General features: G+C 37.7%; 1 protein-coding gene across 1 annotated transcript; it reads right to left on the bottom strand.

The window, feature by feature from the left end:
- Positions 1–3,591: 3,591 nt before the first annotated feature.
- LOC135156776 (uncharacterized) lies at positions 3,592–4,413 on the bottom strand. Its single transcript, XM_064110060.1, has one exon. The coding sequence runs from the start codon at positions 4,411–4,413 to the stop codon at positions 3,592–3,594; it is 822 nt and encodes a 273-aa protein (XP_063966130.1).
- Between the last annotated feature and the right edge of the window lie 18,741 nt (positions 4,414–23,154).

The raw sequence follows: 23,154 nt of genomic DNA, 5'->3' as shown, positions 1-23,154 counted from the left end.
ATCATACAATGTAAAAAGAGTAAAACATTACATACAATATACAGAGAAAGCAACTATAAAAACCAGAGAACAACAAATTATACCAGCATGATAAAAAATAGAAATACTAAAAATAGAGTAATACAATAAAATCAGTTAACGCCAGTTAACGTCATAATGGCGGTCTTATCTTCGATTTTTTTTATTAACATCAAGTAAAAAGAAAAAAAAATGCTAAAAATGTAAACATATATAAAAATATAGAGTACAATAAAACATTTAAAGAAAGAAAACAACAACAATCCCTCCCCATCCCCAACCCCACTATAAAGCCCACTATGACTATCACATATATATGATTATATCGGAATTCAGTTAAAATGTATTCAGTTTACTTTAAAAATGAACTAAAATTCTAAACTTAGTTGTTTACAATGCTTCTTAAAAATAATAAATGATCCACAAGTTTGTATATTTAAAGGAAGGGTATTAAAAATGACGATTGCTTGATAAGAAAAAGTTGATTTCATATATTCTGTTCTAGGTGTTGGGACATGTAAAGGATTGGTTGCAGCATATCTTGTAGAGTAATAAATTGGTCTATAGGAAACGAGTCTTGTTAGATACATTGGTACAAGGTTATTAATTATTTTATACATCATTATACAGTAATTGAATTTTATACGTTGTTGGACGGATTGCCAATTTAGGGTATGTAACAGAACCTTAGTTGGTGTATATCTATCGACATTCAAAATCATTCTAGCGTATCTATTTTGAGCTCGTTGTAGTTTGGTAATATTATGCTTCGTTGAGGTTCCCCAAATAATACTGCAATAATCAAGGTGTGGTACAAACATAGAATAATATAAATCAGTTACTGTTTTCTGTGTTAGATAAATCTAAATTCGACGTATACATGCAGTGAAACGTGAGAGTTTGCTTACAAGTGCATCAATATGTTTTGACCATTTCATCGAAGAATCAATAATTACTCCTAGGTATTTTACGTTGTCAACTGTTTCTAAGTATGAGTTATTACATGAAATATTGATTTTGCATTTATTAATCTTTTTAGTAGTACCAAATACCATAACTTTGGTTTTTTCGACATTAATATACATTTGATTTACCCTCATCCATTCAACTATCATATTAAATTGAGATTGAAGTGTTATTTCCAAATTTTCTTTATTTTTTTTTATTTACAAAAAATAACGGTATCATCTGCATATAACGATATTTTATTAAGTGGTATATTAATAATTTCACAAATATCATTAATATATAAGCTAAAAATCAATGGCCCAAGGGTCGAGCCTTGGGGAATTCCTGTTTTAACAAAGAGAGGATCACTTAATACATTATCAATGGAGACACGTTGTATTCTGTTTGTTAAATATGATTGGAACCAGTTATATTCAGTACCTCGTATCCCATACAATAACATTTTTTTTAAATAGTTTATCATGCGGAATCACATCGAAAGCTTTCCGAAGGTCTAAAAATACAGCACCCGTTAGGTAGCCAGAGCTCATATTTTGTAAAATATATTCAGTAATGTCAAGGAGGCAAGAATTTGTGGAATGAAATGGTCGAAATCCCGATTGATTATCAGTAAGCAGTGAATAGTCGTTTAAATATTTATACAACTGTTTATGAATTCCCTTCTCAAGAATTTTTCCAATTACCGACAGAATCGATATAGGTCTGTAGTTCATTGGTTGTGACGTGTCACCACTTTTATGTATTGGTATTATTTTGGCTGATTTAAAATCATTTGGAACACAATCAGTTCTAAGTGAGAAATTAAATATATAGGTTAGAGGTCCTACAATAAAATCTGCAGCGTCTTTGATTAATCGAGGGTGAAGGTCATCGAGACCATAAGCTTTAGTCGTATCAATATTTTTAAGCTCTTTCAATACAAATTCTTCACTTATTTCTGTAATACAAAATATCGTATCAACATTGGGTATATTTCTAGTGCATGGATCATCTACATCTTCAACATCTACTTCTGTCTTTTGTGTGTCTGAATTACTAATTCTGTCTCCCACAGTATTGAATATATGATTGAAAACATTACCAATTTCATTACTATTCTCTATGATTTTACCCTCAAATTGTAGATTATATTTATCATTGGTTTTACTTTTTGGCAAAAGCTCTTTTATTGTTTTCCATTTTTGTTTCAGATCACTTGAGAAATCTTTAAATTTATTGCTGTAATATTCACGTTTTAATTTTTTATTCATATTGTTTATTTTATTACGAATATGTTTATATTCAGACCAAAAGTAATTAATTTTCTCTATATCTCCAATAGATTTAAAATAGTCAAATTTAGATTTGTAAAATTCTCTGTTTCTTCTAAGAATCAAATATTCATTTGTTATCCATGGAGCAGGTTTATTCTTTTTTCTTATACTAACATAAGGCGCATGTTTGTCACATAGTTCAATGAACTTATCTTTAAAAGTTAACCACATCATATTAACGTTTTCTTTGTCTGAAAATAATTCATCCCAGTTTAATAAAGTAAGATCATCTTTGAAGTTTTCTGAATCATAGTTACGAAAAGATCTCATAGTTGTAATCTTCGGATAGGATTTCAATTTCTTTTCTTTGAGATTTATATATATCAATGAATGATCGCTTATACCGACCGATTGAACACCACACGGCAATGTACCCAGGCTATCAGTTATAAGAAAAAGATCAATTAGTGTTTCACTGTATGGAGTAATGCGGGTTGGCTCTGTGATCACTTGTCTAAACTGAAGGGAGTCACACAAGTCTGTGATTTTCCGAGACAAAAGGTTGTTTGTTAACATATTACAATTCATGTCTCCTGTGATTAGTATTTTATTACTTATATTACAAACGTTTTCAATGTTATATTCTAATTCTTCAAACACATCTATTGTTGCCTTGGGAGGGCGATACACAATACCTAGTAGGTATGATTTCTGGTTGGTTATTTGGATTTCTATCCACATTAATTCCAAAGAAATATTTTCAAGGTCATTTCTCCTTTTATAGGTAATATTTGATTTAATATAGCAACCAACACCACCACCAGCTCCACAAGTTCTATCTTTTCTCTCTAAGTTATATCCATTTATATGTAAGCTTCCAGAGGGAAAATCATTGTCCAACCAGGTTTCAGACATTGAAAAAATATCATATGGATTAGAATCTAAAAACAACTCTATTTCATCCTTTTTATTCCTTAAACTGTGAACATTAAGGTGTGATACTTTAATTCCCCTCTCTGTTGGGAATTTATATTTTTGTAATTTAGAGTTCTCGTTAGAATTATCTTGAGATTCTCTTGTTAGAGGTACATTTATATCTTTTTGAGGTGAATTTTCAACGTAAAAAGGAAGTTCATTCATTAAACATTTATTACAAATCCAGTCAATCGTCGACATAAAAATATTATCTGAAACATTTCCACATTTCAAATGAGACCATTTTGAACATTTAACACAAAGGATAGCTTTCTGATTGTTTCTAACGGATTTATTACAAAAAATGCACGGGAAAGCTAGGTTCATATAATCTGAGCATTACGTTCATATTTGAACTAGTGTAGTTTTCATGAGTCTACAGTTTTTCTATTTGGTTTTCAGAAGTGATAGTTATACATCTTTGTGTTGCCTTCACAAGGGCTTTGACTCTACCATCAGTTGTGTATACCTTCGATATCAGATCAGATTTGTTAGCAGCGTTGACGAGGGACTGACGATGTCTTGTAAGGTCTTCATGGATGAAAATCTTAGTTCCTTTCAACTTTGCTCTGTTACTGTAGATCATTTTCCTGATGTTATAACGAGCGAACTTCATGATGATGACACGAGGCTTGGCACCTTCTGACATTCCTGATCGCGACGTGAGACGATGACTCCGATCGATATCGGTTGATGTTAGATTGATGTCCAGCTTCTCATTGACCACTTGTCGTATGACTTCGTCCGTGTTTTCGTCTTCCTTCTCTGGAATGCCGTGGAACCGGAGACAGCTTCGACGACTATATTGTTCCTGGATTTCACATGAAGATTTGAGACTCGTGATTTCTTTCCTAAGTTCATCGACCTTTTTGCTCAGAGATGTTATTTCGCTCTTTTGATGTTCAAGATCCAATTTAACAGCGTCGTAGACTGATTGCGTAACATTGTCTACGATCACGTCAACAATAGCATCCACGAGCCTTTTACGAGTCTCCTCGGCACAAAGAGCATCGACAATAGACTTCTGAAGAAGATTTGAACTAGTCTGAATTCCTTTCTCCGATGCTCGTGATTCAGTTGAGTGCCCAGCATCTCTATCACTCGGTATGTTGGATTCTGCAGCGCCCGACTCCGACCCACAGGGGTTTTGGGCAGATCCCGTTGAACCTGGGTTACTCCTCGTAACCGGACGAACCATTTTCTTTTCAACTTGAAAATATCAGATTAGATGATATCAGTATGAATCCTGTTGCTGATAAAGTGACTCTAGTAATCCTATATATAATCCAGAACAGATTTAGTTAAATGGTTCCCTCATTAAAACTTTCACAGCTTCACAGCTTCAAAATGATGATCATGATAATCCCAAGCCCAAGTTGATATCAATTTAGGCAACTTGGAAATAGTTATGTGAATAAAAGTAGATGTTGATCATTAAGAACACATGAACGTTGTTAGCTCGGAAAATTGATTTGAAGATATCTTGTACCTGTTTGACTTGTTTCCTTGCCCAAAACACTTCATAGAGTGCCATTGCATCCCATCCCACTCCCCACACACCGAGGCCATCGTGATAATATTTGCTTTACACCGAGCTGTGATTTACATGAAATGGCTTAAGATTGAATTTCGTTTTGTTAATTATTACCAAGCTTGGGAAAAGTGTGGATAAACAAGTATTAAATGAAAAAAAAAGTGTAAACTCACTTTAAATGATAAAAACCTAGTGAAAGACTGCTGGAGATGTCTCATACAATTTTTGGTTAGGTTCAGTTATGTCCTCAGATCCAGCTGGCACAAAAATTGTAAAGCCTGTGCTTACCTAGTGGTCATAATTTTAATTTTGGTGGCAAAGTTGTTACAATATGTTTAAATGTATCCGTGTTATTTAATTGACTAAAAGTGCAAGGGCAATGTATGAGACATGTCTCGCAGGGTCAGTATATGATTTTGCCTTTTCCCCTTGACACAGCGGAAAAACAAGATTTCTGCGCCAACAGATTTCTGTGATCATTACAAAAATGGACAGTGCTCACTTACAGTAAACGTAACATTCTGTCCAAACTTTTACTTTCATCGGATAGATGAGACCCAAGCCCAAGAATATATGTTTTAAAATCATCCACATGTTGTATATTTTTCAATTCCCAGGACTTCTTTAAAGAATAAACATTTTATTAATAAGCACTGTATAAATACCATATTATCGATTTTTTTTTTAATCGGGGGAGGAGGCAACTGCCCCAAGCTTAGGCGGCGATTTGATGAGATTTTTTTGGGGTCATCTAAGGGGGCAACCCTCTCCCATAGGCTCATGTAAAAATAATAAGAAGATGAAATCGAGGGGGCGTGTCCTCTCGTCCTCCGGGATCTTTCGGCAATGGCTCTCAAACTTCCCATCTGTACGCAGTGTTGTTGCTTGTGGGAGATCAATTTAAACCAACAAACTTGATCTCATTTTTGTAAATGGAAATTTTAGTGTACTTTATTACAGTCATGGCGCCATGTGGCTTGGCAGTAAAAGGGGAATTAAAATCTACTCAAAATCTATTTTCATGGCCCTGGGAAGCGAGGATGCTGAACCCACTAAGATCTTCCTGCATCATTATTATTTACAATAGGCAACACCCCTGGAAGTCAAGTTGGTATGCTAAAATAGTGAGATTTTACCTAAATTTCTGTCATTAGAGAGAAATAACGCTTTTTTTCTTGCTTGTCATTTTTTTTCGCCCAAAATCCACTACTATCTTGGATTGAAACTTTTTTATTTTTGCTTCTCAACTTTTTTAACCATAATCCCTTCACCTGGAATGAAACTTCTTTTTATTATTGTGATTATTATTGTTTTGGCTTGTCCATTTTTTTTTACATTTTTTTCTGAAGAAAAACTTCAGCACCCTTTTTTAAATATCGTTCCCAGAGCCCAGTCTATGCTTAGTTTTATCATAGAAATAAAAAATATATATATCAAACAGGCTGATGGGTGACGACTTTCCATTGAAATTCAAAAAAACATTCATTGCATTTTATAGTTATACATTATTCAACAAGGGGTGATAAGTCTATGAGGGATTTGACCACCTTGTGATTTCACAAAAGGGGCTCCTATTATGATTAGACGAGTTGTTTATTAATCAAATTTTCATTTGAAAAGTGCGATGAATTAAGTAGACGAAGTAGTGATATACCAGGGCATTATATTATTATTATTATTACTTATTATTTGTACTGCGCTATTCCCATTAGGCCCAAAGCGCTTACAATTAATTAATTAAATGTAATATTTAAAAAACTACAAAGTACGAATGAGATGAGTTTTTCATGACTTTTTGAAAATTGCTAATATTGGAGACTGTCTAATTATTAGTGGCAGGTCGTTCCAGGATTTTGAAGCCGACACCGTAAAAGTTCTGTCACCACCTAATGTACGGGTTAATGAATATGTGAGGCGTGTTACAACCGATAATTGGGACCTTTCGCAAACCTCACGGACGCTAATATTAGGGTCCCCTAACACAAAAGTTAACGCTTAATCATACACTTGGTTTTTAAGATTGATTGTACATTATAATCAATAGAATCAAACGTAGAAAACTTCTCTACTCGAGCTCTGGGAGGAACCAAATGTGGCTTTGGAAAGTCGTCCTAAATCAGATATATCGCTGTTACCATAGTAGCTAGCAACCAGAATTTTGCACACGAAACGCAGATTGAATGTTTCCGTTCCAGATGCGAAACAAAAAAAAATATCATGTCACACAATTTGCATTGCAGGACAGAGTTTTACGACCACGACGACGGGCCCAAAAGTCTCTTCCAAAATCAACTACCGTCGCAAATAAGCGTTCGCGTTCTCCAACAAAAGGTCGGGAATGTCGCAATCTGCGACATTATGCGTTGGTGCGACAAGTTATGCGTTGGTGCGACATCATCGGTTGTAACAAGGCGAAGGTGATCACTGGCCGACCTAAGTGCTCTAGTTGGTGTATACAGATTCAAGCAGTTACTTAAATACTGTGGAGCCTGTTTATTCAGTTTTTGTAGACAATCAAGAGAAATTTGAACGTAATTCTCTGTTTAAAAGGAAGCCAGTGAAGAGAATTAAAGAGTGGTTGGGAAGGATGATCTCGGGAAACCTGTAAAATTATAGGCCTACTTAGGATATAGCCACAGCTGATAATTAGACCAAGTGGCCAATTAATCGATAGTAGACCAAGAGGGTTGGGCCATGACGGTGGTTGAAACAGACCATACAGATCCAGTAAATATAAGACTTTCCAGCAATGTGGCTGAATAGCTTCGTCACAAGGAAAATTAGAATTTTCAATGTTCCTCCGAAATTCAAATTCGAATTCGTTATTATTCATTTTCATAGAAAATAATACAAGATAATCACATAATCACATACATTCAATATCATAACCGAGAAACAATAACACAAAACACAATCTATCATGTAGTTTTCTCGATAAGATTATCAATACACAGGGGTGGGGGTGTGCTGGTCATAACTGGATTTCATGAATTATTGTGGTTATTTTCACTATAATACAAATTTGACGATTTTTACCGGATATTCAGATATTATGCGCATCCGGTATACATGTGTGACATCTAATTTTGTAAGATTGCGCGAGCCTAAAATATAACAAATTAAGCATATATATATATAGATTCAACTTACCCTGAAACAAACTATGTTTAGTAAAACGCTCTTGTGTCTGCCTTACAAAGTTACTCATCAACTCCTCTTAACCAAATCCAGTACACGACTGAATTTCCTATCCGATGAAGGTTTTGTTTTAGAATTTACCCTTAAAAAAATCTTCAAGTCAAGAAAACGCATCGCCATCGGCATACATTTTTTAATTGTATATTTGAAACGGTCTCTCAAATAAGGCATAGAAGTTATTAACACGAAACTGAATAGTTACTGCACGTTTTGGCTTGACTACAAGAAACTCAGCCGTTTTTAATTGCTGTTCTCGGGATGTCTTGACTACGCTAAAAGATCGTGAAAATTTATAGGCTTGTTTTACTGTCTGGAAAAAGCCTGAAAAATCAGGAATGACTTGACAAACGATTTATAATTCCTTTCAGAAATTGAGTGTAAAATTGGCTACGGGCATGAGTGTCGATCCCGAGGGATGGGGAGATACATCCCTTAATATTTCAGGTGGGGCCGTGGGGGTGGCCTGCATTGTCACACCTCAATAATTCAAGGTTGAACATCATAACATTTTAATATGATGAATCATATGACAAGTATGATCATAAAAACAACAACAACAACAATGATAATTATTATAATGATGATTCTGATTACTAGTATTATATATGATTGTAATAATAATAACTATTATCATTATCATAATTTTCTCATCTTTATTGCTATTGAATGAAACTATTCATTTCGGAAACTCTTACAAACAGATGGATGGAAAACGAAAAAAAATCCAGGATGAAATTGAATAACATCTTCATGTTTATGTTCTTATTCATGACATTATCTTTCTGAAATTTACCCCTCCCCACAACCAAGCGCATATGGAGTGCCCCCGTCATTTTATTTTACCACACTTTTGGATATCACTTCGTTTTTGTCAGTGTTCTTTATTCAGATTCATGGTGTAAAATATGTGGAGAACATAAAAAAGATATAGGAATTGATATTTAGGAGAGTGTACAAATGGGAAATAACCATGAATATCAATAAAAGTTCTTAAAAAATTTCTAATTTTTAGGTTATTTTTCCCCAAATATTTTCAGCTCGTGCATCGAGCTTGCATTATTGATTGAACCCAGTCTTGTAAAAATTAAGCTCATATTACTTTAAAGTTTGGAAATCTGAGTTTGGCAATTAATTTCTCCCAACTCCCAATTTTACACAATGCATATTTGATATCATTCAATTTTCTTCCAAATGCACCTTAACATCAACATTAACATGGAATCAAACACACCTCTGCACAAGCAAATACATAATTAACAAACAAACAAACGTGCATGGGTATTTCAAACCACGACTCAAACCATGTTATCTCACAGATCTCCATGTTATTGTTGATGTTAAGGTGCATGAAAACAAAAGAAACCGCTGAGAAACACACTCATCACACGGAAAAAAGGAACAGTGGTTTTCAATATTGTGTCATTTTGCAACTTTGAATTTTGAACTTGCCCCACATTTCAAGGCACTGCACCTCCATGTGAACCATAATCATATCATGTAGGGTATCATTTTAAAGAAAATTAAATGATCTATTTATTGGTATCAATCACACATTAATATTTACTAAGGGGTTTATTTTTTTAGAAATTGTTTTAACGTTTACTCTTATGTTTTAATTTATTTTCACTTTCCAAATGGACCAGTCATTGGCTTACAAATTCGGGGGGGGGGGGGGGCTAAGATCCATGGACACCCAAAATAATTTACGACTAATAAAAAAAAAGGAATGAAAAAGAGTGTAATACAATAGGCCTGTTTTTCTCCTATTATTATGTAATGGTCTATCGCAAAATATTTTTGTACTAGTATTAAAATGTAAAATTTTTGCTCGCTTGTTTCTCTTGCTCAAGGCTCTCTAGAAATGTGGCCCCATATGCCATGTCCATATGGTCCCCTCAAATTGTTATCAGTCATAAGCTAGGGTTACACCAACCGAATCAGCTGCGAATTTATCCGAATACCCGCCATATTCGGGGGGGGGGTTGGGATATAGGAGTTTTCTGTGTTCCCTCCGCGAATGCGAGAAAGTTCGGGAGGGATTCGGAAACATTCGAATCCACCGAAACCATCCGAATCAGTCCGAATTTATTCGGGAGAATTCGGTTTTGGTGTAACCCTAGAGGATCGGAGATGGTAGGCCAACGTTGGAACAAATAATATATGATATTTTAAACCAATTTAGTATTCAACTTATATTATAATCCAATACCGGTATATTATTCTGTAGCATAATGAGTTATACCTTTAACATGTATTTCATAGTTTAATCATAGAGGGCGATATTTTAGTTGTGATATGCTTTGAGATTATTGGAGAAGTACGTCAGTTCGCTGGGAGCTGCGGTGGCGTGCGGTTGTAAGATGTAAGCTCCGAATAAATCAAGTTGAACTGTATATTGAATATCTCCCAAGTTGCTTCATTTGCATGATTTAGGGTGAGTGAGCGGGTGATTCGGTGTATTTCAGAGGAGCGAGAGAGTGTACCACGTTGCACAATATACTTTTGTGAGCAAATCCACCCCAAAAGAGATATATAAGTGAGGAGAAGCGTGGACCGGGTTCTGGAGACTGCGAGACGGCAGAACGCTACCCCGACAGAGCCCGGTTACCCCACACTGGTGGCAGCGGTGGGATTGAACAACGTGGTATTGGAAGCTCAGACAACTTAGGCGCCTGTATTACAGGGAGCGCCACGTATATCGCCTATGAAGATTGCCTGGAGAGAGGCAAGAAGAGAGCGCCTATGCACGTTGGTGAATAGCAGCCGGAGTGTGTGTGTTGGCGACAGCGTGGATAGCGCAGAGGAAGGGAGCCTGGAGAGAGGCAAGAAGATCGAGAGTGCCTACACACGTTGGTGAATAACGCCCTGAGTGTGTGTGGCGGAGATAGTGCCTACACACGTTGGTGAATAGCGCCCTGGGTGTGTGTGGCGGAGATAGTGCCTACACACGTTGGTAAATACTGGATGTGTGTGGCGGAGATAGTGCCGACACACGTTGGTGAATAGCGCCCTGGGTGTGTGTGGCGGAGATAGTGCCTACACACGTTGGTGAATGGCGCCTTGAATGTGTGTGGCGGAGGTAGCGTCTATGCACCCTGGTGAACAGCGCCCTGAGTGTGCATGTGTGGCGGAGATAGCGCCTACACACGTTGGTGAATGGCGCCTTGGGTGTGTGTGTTGGCGACAGCGTGGAGAGCGCCGAGGAAGGGTGCCTGGAGAGAGGCAAGAAGAGAGCGCCTATGCACGTTGGTGAATAGCGCCCGGAGTGTCTGTGGCGGAGATAGTGCCTACACACGTTGGTGAATGGCGTATTGAGTGTGTGTGGCGGAGGTAGCGCCTATGCACGTTGGTGAAGAGCGCCCTGAGTGTGTGTGGCGGAGATAGCGCCTACACACGTTGGTGAATAGCGCCCTGGGTGTGTGTGGCGGAGATAGTGCCTACACGCGTTGGTGAATGGCGCCTTGGGTGTGTGTGGCGGAGATAGCGCCTACACACGTTGGTGAATGGCGCCTTGGGTGTGTGTGGCGGAGATAGCGCCTACACACGTTGGTGAATGGAGCTTTGGGTGTGTGTGGCGGAGATAGCGCCTATACACGTGGGTGAATAGCGCCTATTGAGTCGGTGTGTAGACGACAGCGTGGATAGCGCCTATACATGTAAATGTATAGCGCCTACGACGAGTGGCTATGAAGAATGGATCTGAAATTCCTTGCAGGATAAGTGCAGCGTGGAGATGGGGATCTCTGAACGTCGAAGAGAAGTACTTGTTGGATATGCAGATACTAGCAACGAGGGAACTGGAGCTGTCCTATGTTGGGAAGGAGCAAGTCATATCCTATGCTAGTGGGGTACTGCATTCAGAAAGCAGAGAAAAAAAAACTACTATGGGGCTCAAAAGGAGTCATGGGCCATGGTAGTATTTCGGAGATGCAACTTCAGAACTTCTATGGGCGGAGATCAGGACGGATCATCGGGCACTTGGTTGGATTTTTGCAGAGGCAAGGGTGGTTGCCGTGGAACTTGACATCAGCAATGAGCAGATACCAACAGAAAGAACCTTCGATCAGGTAGATCTTGGAAGCAGAGCATCAGTCAGTCGACCGGCCCGATTGGTCAACGGTGGCTTCAAAGTCTAGTGTGGAGAAGTCCTATTGGAGGATGCACAGCTGGAGATGAAGCAAGACATACTCTACAGGAAGTAGGAGTGTGACCAAGGTCGGAATGTAACCTGGCATGTGATGTTGTTCTTCAGATAGATAGTTCGAAGGAATTGCGTTGGATGCACATCCGCTGATTGTTACGACAGGGTAACGCCTTGGCCTCCAAAGAAGTCTTTATAGAGAGATATCGAGATGATGAAAAGTAGTTCTAGACATGCGCCTTGAAGAAACCCCCAAGAAGAAATCCTCTAGCACTTCAATCCGCAGAATAGATATTGGACATAACTTTCGCTATAACTTTGTGCCAGAAACAGTAAAAGACTCTGATGCATTTGATTTTGTATTCAACATGTTGTTTTATGCCTTGATGTATTCTTTATATTTTTTGCTTCCATGTTTCCTTTTCCTATTTTCTAACCTTTCTTATGTAATTCTCATCTTGACATTTTCCTGATCTCAATGCTACTCTCTTTACTCTATCCATCTATTTCTGTATATAGATTATTTTGGTTGTTATTGTAAGAAAGGTTCTTCCTTTGTGTACTATGCCAATGTATATACCTGTATATTTTTAACGATGTTTTAATGTTTTCTATACTTCTGTTCTTGGGAAGAGCGAGATAACATTTAAAGAAATTCATGTTTATGCTTTGTTGTTAATACCTGGTCCGAGGACAGCCCAGACTTGGGGAGGGGCTGTGTAGCATAATGAGTTATACCTTTAACATGTATTTCATAGTTTAATCATAGAGGGCGATATTTTAGTTGTGATATGCTTTGAGATTATTGGAGAAGTACGGGTCACACGGGCCTAATTACAACTGGCAGGCAAAAAATATTCATTCGACCCAACCCATTCTCAATTTTGTAATTTGATATTGCTGATTGACAAAAATGAATGAATATGATTGACAATCTAACACTGATTCTAGGGAGGGTACCTACTGAACTTCTTTTTTCCAAATTGGAAAGATATATCACCACTATGGAACTAAATTTTTACTGGCGGAAGAAATAGGGCCATTTGACTCTCTCAAGTGATGAAGTTGATCCCGTCAGGTGTAGTCTTCATAAATGCTGATTTATTTTTAAAATGAGCCGGTCGAGGTACCCTTTTCTGGTCAGATATGGAATGTCAGACATTTATCCTATCCACTGATAGTAAACATTCAACCCTCGAATTTCCTCCTTATTTTTAAGGAATTTTTTTTAGGTACCACTTTAACACACGAGTCTATGGGGGTTGAATTAGGCCTGTGATACCTATAAGAAATATAACCTTGACTCTAGCCTATTACAAGGGAAATTCCCTAGTGGATGAAATACCTGCCCAAATTCTTCAGTAGCAGATTGCTTTCACTCGTATACATGTTTCAATCATCAAGAGGTCTAAAAACTGAACTTCATGGCTATATGCAAGGCTACATTGGGGGTATAACACTACAGGTAACAAAATTGTGATTAGTAACTCTGTGTTTGTGAACCTAGCCTAGGTTAGGCTGTGACTGTGTAGGCTAACGTTAGTCTTTGTGACGTTGCATGTTTTCGTGTGTTTTCGTATACCAACGACCGCTGCTGTATTCGTGTATAGCACCCATTACAAGATACACTAAGCATTAGATAGGCCTTGATCAATTGCAGTTGTGAAATTGGTTCATGGTAAAGGTATGGAGAAGAGAGAACTTTAGAATTTGGCTAAAGAGTGGTGGATTCAAGAGGGAGTGGGGGGGTAGAGAAAGGCATAGGCATGTTTGGGGGGGGGGGGGTGGCTGAGAATGAGTGCTACTGCTATCTTGTTCTAACTTTTACTTCTATAGCCAGACTAGCCCCCATCCCTTTACAATACAAGCCATCTAACCCCCCCCCCCTCTCTCTCTCTCTTACACCCCTTGTCATAGGAAGATGTGAATGTATAGTATGCTTGTATGTTAATTCTCATTTCTTTTTATTTTTATCTAATTTAACTCATGTGAATCTGGTATTTATATTGTGGGCAGTTGTTGAATCCAGATATGCACACTATATTCATATCTACAATTTTGTATTATAGGATTTTGGGCCCTACATTGCATCCATTGTTGAACTACATATAGGCAGATAGGATGTGTGTATCTATAGGGCACTAGACATATAGGAGTAACATTAAAATTGGTCATTACATAACATATATGTATATTTCATGCATTTCTTTGCTATAAAGTGAGTGTACAGATGTTAAAGAAAAGCCAGGGAGGTAATTTAAAAAGAAGCCTCCATGTGTCATACAATAAAGGTCACACGGGCCTAATTACAACTGGCAGGCAAAAAATATTCATTCGACCCAACCCATTCTAAATTTTGTAATTTGATATTGCTGATTGACAAAAATGAATGAATATGATTGACAATCTAACACTGATTCTAGGGAGGGTACCTACTGAACTTCTTTTTTCCAAATTGGAAAGATATATCACCACTATGGAACTAAATTTTTACTGGCGGAAGAAATAGGGCCATTTGACTCTCTCAAGTGATGAAGTTGATCCCGTCAGGTGTAGTCTTCATAAATGCTGATTTATTTTTAAAATGAGCCGGTCGAGGTACCCTTTTCTGGTCAGATATGGAATGTCAGACATTTATCCTATCCACTGATAGTAAACATTCAACCCTCGAATTTCCTCCTTATTTTTAAGGAATTTTTTTTAGGTACCACTTTAACACACGAGTCTATGGGGGTTGAATTAGGCCTGTGATACCTATAAGAAATATAACCTTGACTCTAGCCTATTACAAGGGAAATTCCCTAGTGGATGAAATACCTGCCCAAATTCTTCAGTAGCAGATTGCTTTCACTCGTATACATGTTTCAATCATCAAGAGGTCTAAAAACTGAACTTCATGGCTATATGCAAGGCTACATTGGGGGTATAACACTACAGGTAACAAAATTGTGATTAGTAACTCTGTGTTTGTGAACCTAGCCTAGGTTAGGCTGTGACTGTGTAGGCTAACGTTAGTCTTTGTGACGTTGCATGTTTTCGTGTGTTTTCGTATACCAACGACCGCTGCTGTATTCGTGTATAGCACCCATTACAAGATACACTAAGCATTAGATAGGCCTTGATCAATTGCAGTTGTGAAATTGGTTCATGGTAAAGGTATGGAGAAGAGAGAACTTTAGAATTTGGCTAAAGAGTGGTGGATTCAAGAGGGAGTGGGGGGGTAGAGAAAGGCATAGGCATGTTTGGGGGGGGGGGGGTGGCTGAGAATGAGTGCTACTGCTATCTTGTTCTAACTTTTACTTCTATAGCCAGACTAGCCCCCATCCCTTTACAATACAAGCCATCTAACCCCCCCCCCCTCTCTCTCTCTCTTACACCCCTTGTCATAGGAAGATGTGAATGTATAGTATGCTTGTATGTTAATTCTCATTTCTTTTTATTTTTATCTAATTTAACTCATGTGAATCTGGTATTTATATTGTGGGCAGTTGTTGAATCCAGATATGCACACTATATTCATATCTACAATTTTGTATTATAGGATTTTGGGCCCTACATTGCATCCATTGTTGAACTACATATAGGCAGATAGGATGTGTGTATCTATAGGGCACTAGACATATAGGAGTAACATTAAAATTGGTCATTACATAACATATATGTATATTTCATGCATTTCTTTGCTATAAAGTGAGTGTACAGATGTTAAAGAAAAGCCAGGGAGGTAATTTAAAAAGAAGCCTCCATGTGTCATACAATAAAGGTCACACGGGCCTAATTACAACTGGCAGGCAAAAAATATTCATTCGACCCAACCCATTCTAAATTTTGTAATTTGATATTGCTGATTGACAAAAATGAATGAATATGATTGACAATCTAACACTGATTCTAGGGAGGGTACCTACTGAACTTCTTTTTTCCAAATTGGAAAGATATATCACCACTATGGAACTAAATTTTTACTGGCGGAAGAAATAGGGCCATTTGACTCTCTCAAGTGATGAAGTTGATCCCGTCAGGTGTAGTCTTCATAAATGCTGATTTATTTTTAAAATGAGCCGGTCGAGGTACCCTTTTCTGGTCAGATATGGAATGTCAGACATTTATCCTATCCACTGATAGTAAACATTCAACCCTCGAATTTCCTCCTTATTTTTAAGGAATTTTTTTTAGGTACCACTTTAACACACGAGTCTATGGGGGTTGAATTAGGCCTGTGATACCTATAAGAAATATAACCTTGACTCTAGCCTATTACAAGGGAAATTCCCTAGTGGATGAAATACCTGCCCAAATTCTTCAGTAGCAGATTGCTTTCACTCGTATACATGTTTCAATCATCAAGAGGTCTAAAAACTGAACTTCATGGCTATATGCAAGGCTACATTGGGGGTATAACACTACAGGTAACAAAATTGTGATTAGTAACTCTGTGTTTGTGAACCTAGCCTAGGTTAGGCTGTGACTGTGTAGGCTAACGTTAGTCTTTGTGACGTTGCATGTTTTCGTGTGTTTTCGTATACCAACGACCGCTGCTGTATTCGTGTATAGCACCCATTACAAGATACACTAAGCATTAGATAGGCCTTGATCAATTGCAGTTGTGAAATTGGTTCATGGTAAAGGTATGGAGAAGAGAGAACTTTAGAATTTGGCTAAAGAGTGGTGGATTCAAGAGGGAGTGGGGGGGTAGAGAAAGGCATAGGCATGTTTGGGGGGGGGGGGTGGCTGAGAATGAGTGCTACTGCTATCTTGTTCTAACTTTTACTTCTATAGCCAGACTAGCCCCCATCCCTTTACAATACAAGCCATCTAACCCCCCCCCCCTCTCTCTCTCTCTTACACCCCTTGTCATAGGAAGATGTGAATGTATAGTATGCTTGTATGTTAATTCTCATTTCTTTTTATTTTTATCTAATTTAACTCATGTGAATCTGGTATTTATATTGTGGGCAGTTGTTGAATCCAGATATGCACACTATATTCATATCTACAATTTTGTATTATAGGATTTTGGGCCCTACATTGCATCCATTGTTGAACTACATATAGGCAGATAGGATGTGTGTATCTATAGGGCACTAGACATATAGGAGTAACATTAAAATTGGTCATTACATAACATATATGTATATTTCATGCATTTCTTTGCTATAAAGTGAGTGTACAGATGTTAAAGAAAAGCCAGGGAGGTAATTTAAAAAGAAGCCTCCATGTGTCATACAATAAAGGTCACACGGGCCTAATTACAACTGGCAGGCAAAAAATATTCATTCGACCCAACCCATTCTAAATTTTGTAATTTGATATTGCTGATTGACAAAAATGAATGAATATGATTGACAATCTAACACTGATTCTAGGGAGGGTACCTACTGAACTTCTTTTTTCCAAATTGGAAAGATATATCACCACTATGGAACTAAATTTTTACTGGCGGAAGAAATAGGGCCATTTGACTCTCTCAAGTGATGAAGTTGATCCCGTCAGGTGTAGTCTTCATAAATGCTGATTTATTTTTAAAATGAGCCGGTCGAGGTACCCTTTTCTGGTCAGATATGGAATGTCAGACATTTATCCTATCCACTGATAGTAAACATTCAACCCTCGAATTTCCTCCTTATTTTTAAGGAATTTTTTTTAGGTACCACTTTAACACACGAGTCTATGGGGGTTGAATTAGGCCTGTGATACCTATAAGAAATATAACCTTGACTCTAGCCTATTACAAGGGAAATTCCCTAGTGGATGAAATACCTGCCCAAATTCTTCAGTAGCAGATTGCTTTCACTCGTATACATGTTTCAATCATCAAGAGGTCTAAAAACTGAACTTCATGGCTATATGCAAGGCTACATTGGGGGTATAACACTACAGGTAACAAAATTGTGATTAGTAACTCTGTGTTTGTGAACCTAGCCTAGGTTAGGCTGTGACTGTGTAGGCTAACGTTAGTCTTTGTGACGTTGCATGTTTTCGTGTGTTTTCGTATACCAACGACCGCTGCTGTATTCGTGTATAGCACCCATTACAAGATACACTAAGCATTAGATAGGCCTTGATCAATTGCAGTTGTGAAATTGGTTCATGGTAAAGGTATGGAGAAGAGAGAACTTTAGAATTTGGCTAAAGAGTGGTGGATTCAAGAGGGAGTGGGGGGGTAGAGAAAGGCATAGGCATGTTTGGGGGGGGGGGTGGCTGAGAATGAGTGCTACTGCTATCTTGTTCTAACTTTTACTTCTATAGCCAGACTAGCCCCCATCCCTTTACAATACAAGCCATCTAACCCCCCCCCCCTCTCTCTCTCTCTTACACCCCTTGTCATAGGAAGATGTGAATGTATAGTATGCTTGTATGTTAATTCTCATTTCTTTTTATTTTTATCTAATTTAACTCATGTGAATCTGGTATTTATATTGTGGGCAGTTGTTGAATCCAGATATGCACACTATATTCATATCTACAATTTTGTATTATAGGATTTTGGGCCCTACATTGCATCCATTGTTGAACTACATATAGGCAGATAGGATGTGTGTATCTATAGGGCACTAGACATATAGGAGTAACATTAAAATTGGTCATTACATAACATATATGTATATTTCATGCATTTCTTTGCTATAAAGTGAGTGTACAGATGTTAAAGAAAAGCCAGGGAGGTAATTTAAAAAGAAGCCTCCATGTGTCATACAATAAAGGTCACACGGGCCTAATTACAACTGGCAGGCAAAAAATATTCATTCGACCCAACCCATTCTAAATTTTGTAATTTGATATTGCTGATTGACAAAAATGAATGAATATGATTGACAATCTAACACTGATTCTAGGGAGGGTACCTACTGAACTTCTTTTTTCCAAATTGGAAAGATATATCACCACTATGGAACTAAATTTTTACTGGCGGAAGAAATAGGGCCATTTGACTCTCTCAAGTGATGAAGTTGATCCCGTCAGGTGTAGTCTTCATAAATGCTGATTTATTTTTAAAATGAGCCGGTCGAGGTACCCTTTTCTGGTCAGATATGGAATGTCAGACATTTATCCTATCCACTGATAGTAAACATTCAACCCTCGAATTTCCTCCTTATTTTTAAGGAATTTTTTTTAGGTACCACTTTAACACACGAGTCTATGGGGGTTGAATTAGGCCTGTGATACCTATAAGAAATATAACCTTGACTCTAGCCTATTACAAGGGAAATTCCCTAGTGGATGAAATACCTGCCCAAATTCTTCAGTAGCAGATTGCTTTCACTCGTATACATGTTTCAATCATCAAGAGGTCTAAAAACTGAACTTCATGGCTATATGCAAGGCTACATTGGGGGTATAACACTACAGGTAACAAAATTGTGATTAGTAACTCTGTGTTTGTGAACCTAGCCTAGGTTAGGCTGTGACTGTGTAGGCTAACGTTAGTCTTTGTGACGTTGCATGTTTTCGTGTGTTTTCGTATACCAACGACCGCTGCTGTATTCGTGTATAGCACCCATTACAAGATACACTAAGCATTAGATAGGCCTTGATCAATTGCAGTTGTGAAATTGGTTCATGGTAAAGGTATGGAGAAGAGAGAACTTTAGAATTTGGCTAAAGAGTGGTGGATTCAAGAGGGAGTGGGGGGGTAGAGAAAGGCATAGGCATGTTTGGGGGGGGGGGGTGGCTGAGAATGAGTGCTACTGCTATCTTGTTCTAACTTTTACTTCTATAGCCAGACTAGCCCCCATCCCTTTACAATACAAGCCATCTAACCCCCCCCCCCCTCTCTCTCTCTCTTACACCCCTTGTCATAGGAAGATGTGAATGTATAGTATGCTTGTATGTTAATTCTCATTTCTTTTTATTTTTATCTAATTTAACTCATGTGAATCTGGTATTTATATTGTGGGCAGTTGTTGAATCCAGATATGCACACTATATTCATATCTACAATTTTGTATTATAGGATTTTGGGCCCTACATTGCATCCATTGTTGAACTACATATAGGCAGATAGGATGTGTGTATCTATAGGGCACTAGACATATAGGAGTAACATTAAAATTGGTCATTACATAACATATATGTATATTTCATGCATTTCTTTGCTATAAAGTGAGTGTACAGATGTTAAAGAAAAGCCAGGGAGGTAATTTAAAAAGAAGCCTCCATGTGTCATACAATAAAGGTCACACGGGCCTAATTACAACTGGCAGGCAAAAAATATTCATTCGACCCAACCCATTCTAAATTTTGTAATTTGATATTGCTGATTGACAAAAATGAATGAATATGATTGACAATCTAACACTGATTCTAGGGAGGGTACCTACTGAACTTCTTTTTTCCAAATTGGAAAGATATATCACCACTATGGAACTAAATTTTTACTGGCGGAAGAAATAGGGCCATTTGACTCTCTCAAGTGATGAAGTTGATCCCGTCAGGTGTAGTCTTCATAAATGCTGATTTATTTTTAAAATGAGCCGGTCGAGGTACCCTTTTCTGGTCAGATATGGAATGTCAGACATTTATCCTATCCACTGATAGTAAACATTCAACCCTCGAATTTCCTCCTTATTTTTAAGGAATTTTTTTTAGGTACCACTTTAACACACGAGTCTATGGGGGTTGAATTAGGCCTGTGATACCTATAAGAAATATAACCTTGACTCTAGCCTATTACAAGGGAAATTCCCTAGTGGATGAAATACCTGCCCAAATTCTTCAGTAGCAGATTGCTTTCACTCGTATACATGTTTCAATCATCAAGAGGTCTAAAAACTGAACTTCATGGCTATATGCAAGGCTACATTGGGGGTATAACACTACAGGTAACAAAATTGTGATTAGTAACTCTGTGTTTGTGAACCTAGCCTAGGTTAGGCTGTGACTGTGTAGGCTAACGTTAGTCTTTGTGACGTTGCATGTTTTCGTGTGTTTTCGTATACCAACGACCGCTGCTGTATTCGTGTATAGCACCCATTACAAGATACACTAAGCATTAGATAGGCCTTGATCAATTGCAGTTGTGAAATTGGTTCATGGTAAAGGTATGGAGAAGAGAGAACTTTAGAATTTGGCTAAAGAGTGGTGGATTCAAGAGGGAGTGGGGGGGTAGAGAAAGGCATAGGCATGTTTGGGGGGGGGGGGGTGGCTGAGAATGAGTGCTACTGCTATCTTGTTCTAACTTTTACTTCTATAGCCAGACTAGCCCCCATCCCTTTACAATACAAGCCATCTAACCCCCCCCCCTCTCTCTCTCTCTTACACCCCTTGTCATAGGAAGATGTGAATGTATAGTATGCTTGTATGTTAATTCTCATTTCTTTTTATTTTTATCTAATTTAACTCATGTGAATCTGGTATTTATATTGTGGGCAGTTGTTGAATCCAGATATGCACACTATATTCATATCTACAATTTTGTATTATAGGATTTTGGGCCCTACATTGCATCCATTGTTGAACTACATATAGGCAGATAGGATGTGTGTATCTATAGGGCACTAGACATATAGGAGTAACATTAAAATTGGTCATTACATAACATATATGTATATTTCATGCATTTCTTTGCTATAAAGTGAGTGTACAGATGTTAAAGAAAAGCCAGGGAGGTAATTTAAAAAGAAGCCTCCATGTGTCATACAATAAAGGTCACACGGGCCTAATTACAACTGGCAGGCAAAAAATATTCATTCGACCCAACCCATTCTAAATTTTGTAATTTGATATTGCTGATTGACAAAAATGAATGAATATGATTGACAATCTAACACTGATTCTAGGGAGGGTACCTACTGAACTTCTTTTTTCCAAATTGGAAAGATATATCACCACTATGGAACTAAATTTTTACTGGCGGAAGAAATAGGGCCATTTGACTCTCTCAAGTGATGAAGTTGATCCCGTCAGGTGTAGTCTTCATAAATGCTGATTTATTTTTAAAATGAGCCGGTCGAGGTACCCTTTTCTGGTCAGATATGGAATGTCAGACATTTATCCTATCCACTGATAGTAAACATTCAACCCTCGAATTTCCTCCTTATTTTTAAGGAATTTTTTTTAGGTACCACTTTAACACACGAGTCTATGGGGGTTGAATTAGGCCTGTGATACCTATAAGAAATATAACCTTGACTCTAGCCTATTACAAGGGAAATTCCCTAGTGGATGAAATACCTGCCCAAATTCTTCAGTAGCAGATTGCTTTCACTCGTATACATGTTTCAATCATCAAGAGGTCTAAAAACTGAACTTCATGGCTATATGCAAGGCTACATTGGGGGTATAACACTACAGGTAACAAAATTGTGATTAGTAACTCTGTGTTTGTGAACCTAGCCTAGGTTAGGCTGTGACTGTGTAGGCTAACGTTAGTCTTTGTGACGTTGCATGTTTTCGTGTGTTTTCGTATACCAACGACCGCTGCTGTATTCGTGTATAGCACCCATTACAAGATACACTAAGCATTAGATAGGCCTTGATCAATTGCAGTTGTGAAATTGGTTCATGGTAAAGGTATGGAGAAGAGAGAACTTTAGAATTTGGCTAAAGAGTGGTGGATTCAAGAGGGAGTGGGGGGGTAGAGAAAGGCATAGGCATGTTTGGGGGGGGGGGGTGGCTGAGAATGAGTGCTACTGCTATCTTGTTCTAACTTTTACTTCTATAGCCAGACTAGCCCCCATCCCTTTACAATACAAGCCATCTAACCCCCCCCCCTCTCTCTCTCTCTTACACCCCTTGTCATAGGAAGATGTGAATGTATAGTATGCTTGTATGTTAATTCTCATTTCTTTTTATTTTTATCTAATTTAACTCATGTGAATCTGGTATTTATATTGTGGGCAGTTGTTGAATCCAGATATGCACACTATATTCATATCTACAATTTTGTATTATAGGATTTTGGGCCCTACATTGCATCCATTGTTGAACTACATATAGGCAGATAGGATGTGTGTATCTATAGGGCACTAGACATATAGGAGTAACATTAAAATTGGTCATTACATAACATATATGTATATTTCATGCATTTCTTTGCTATAAAGTGAGTGTACAGATGTTAAAGA

This window comes from Lytechinus pictus, chromosome 15, assembly GCF_037042905.1.
Source record: "Lytechinus pictus isolate F3 Inbred chromosome 15, Lp3.0, whole genome shotgun sequence".
In the NCBI taxonomy this organism is placed as follows: domain Eukaryota; kingdom Metazoa; phylum Echinodermata; class Echinoidea; order Temnopleuroida; family Toxopneustidae; genus Lytechinus; species Lytechinus pictus.
This window is presented reverse-complemented; position numbering and strand designations above follow the sequence as displayed.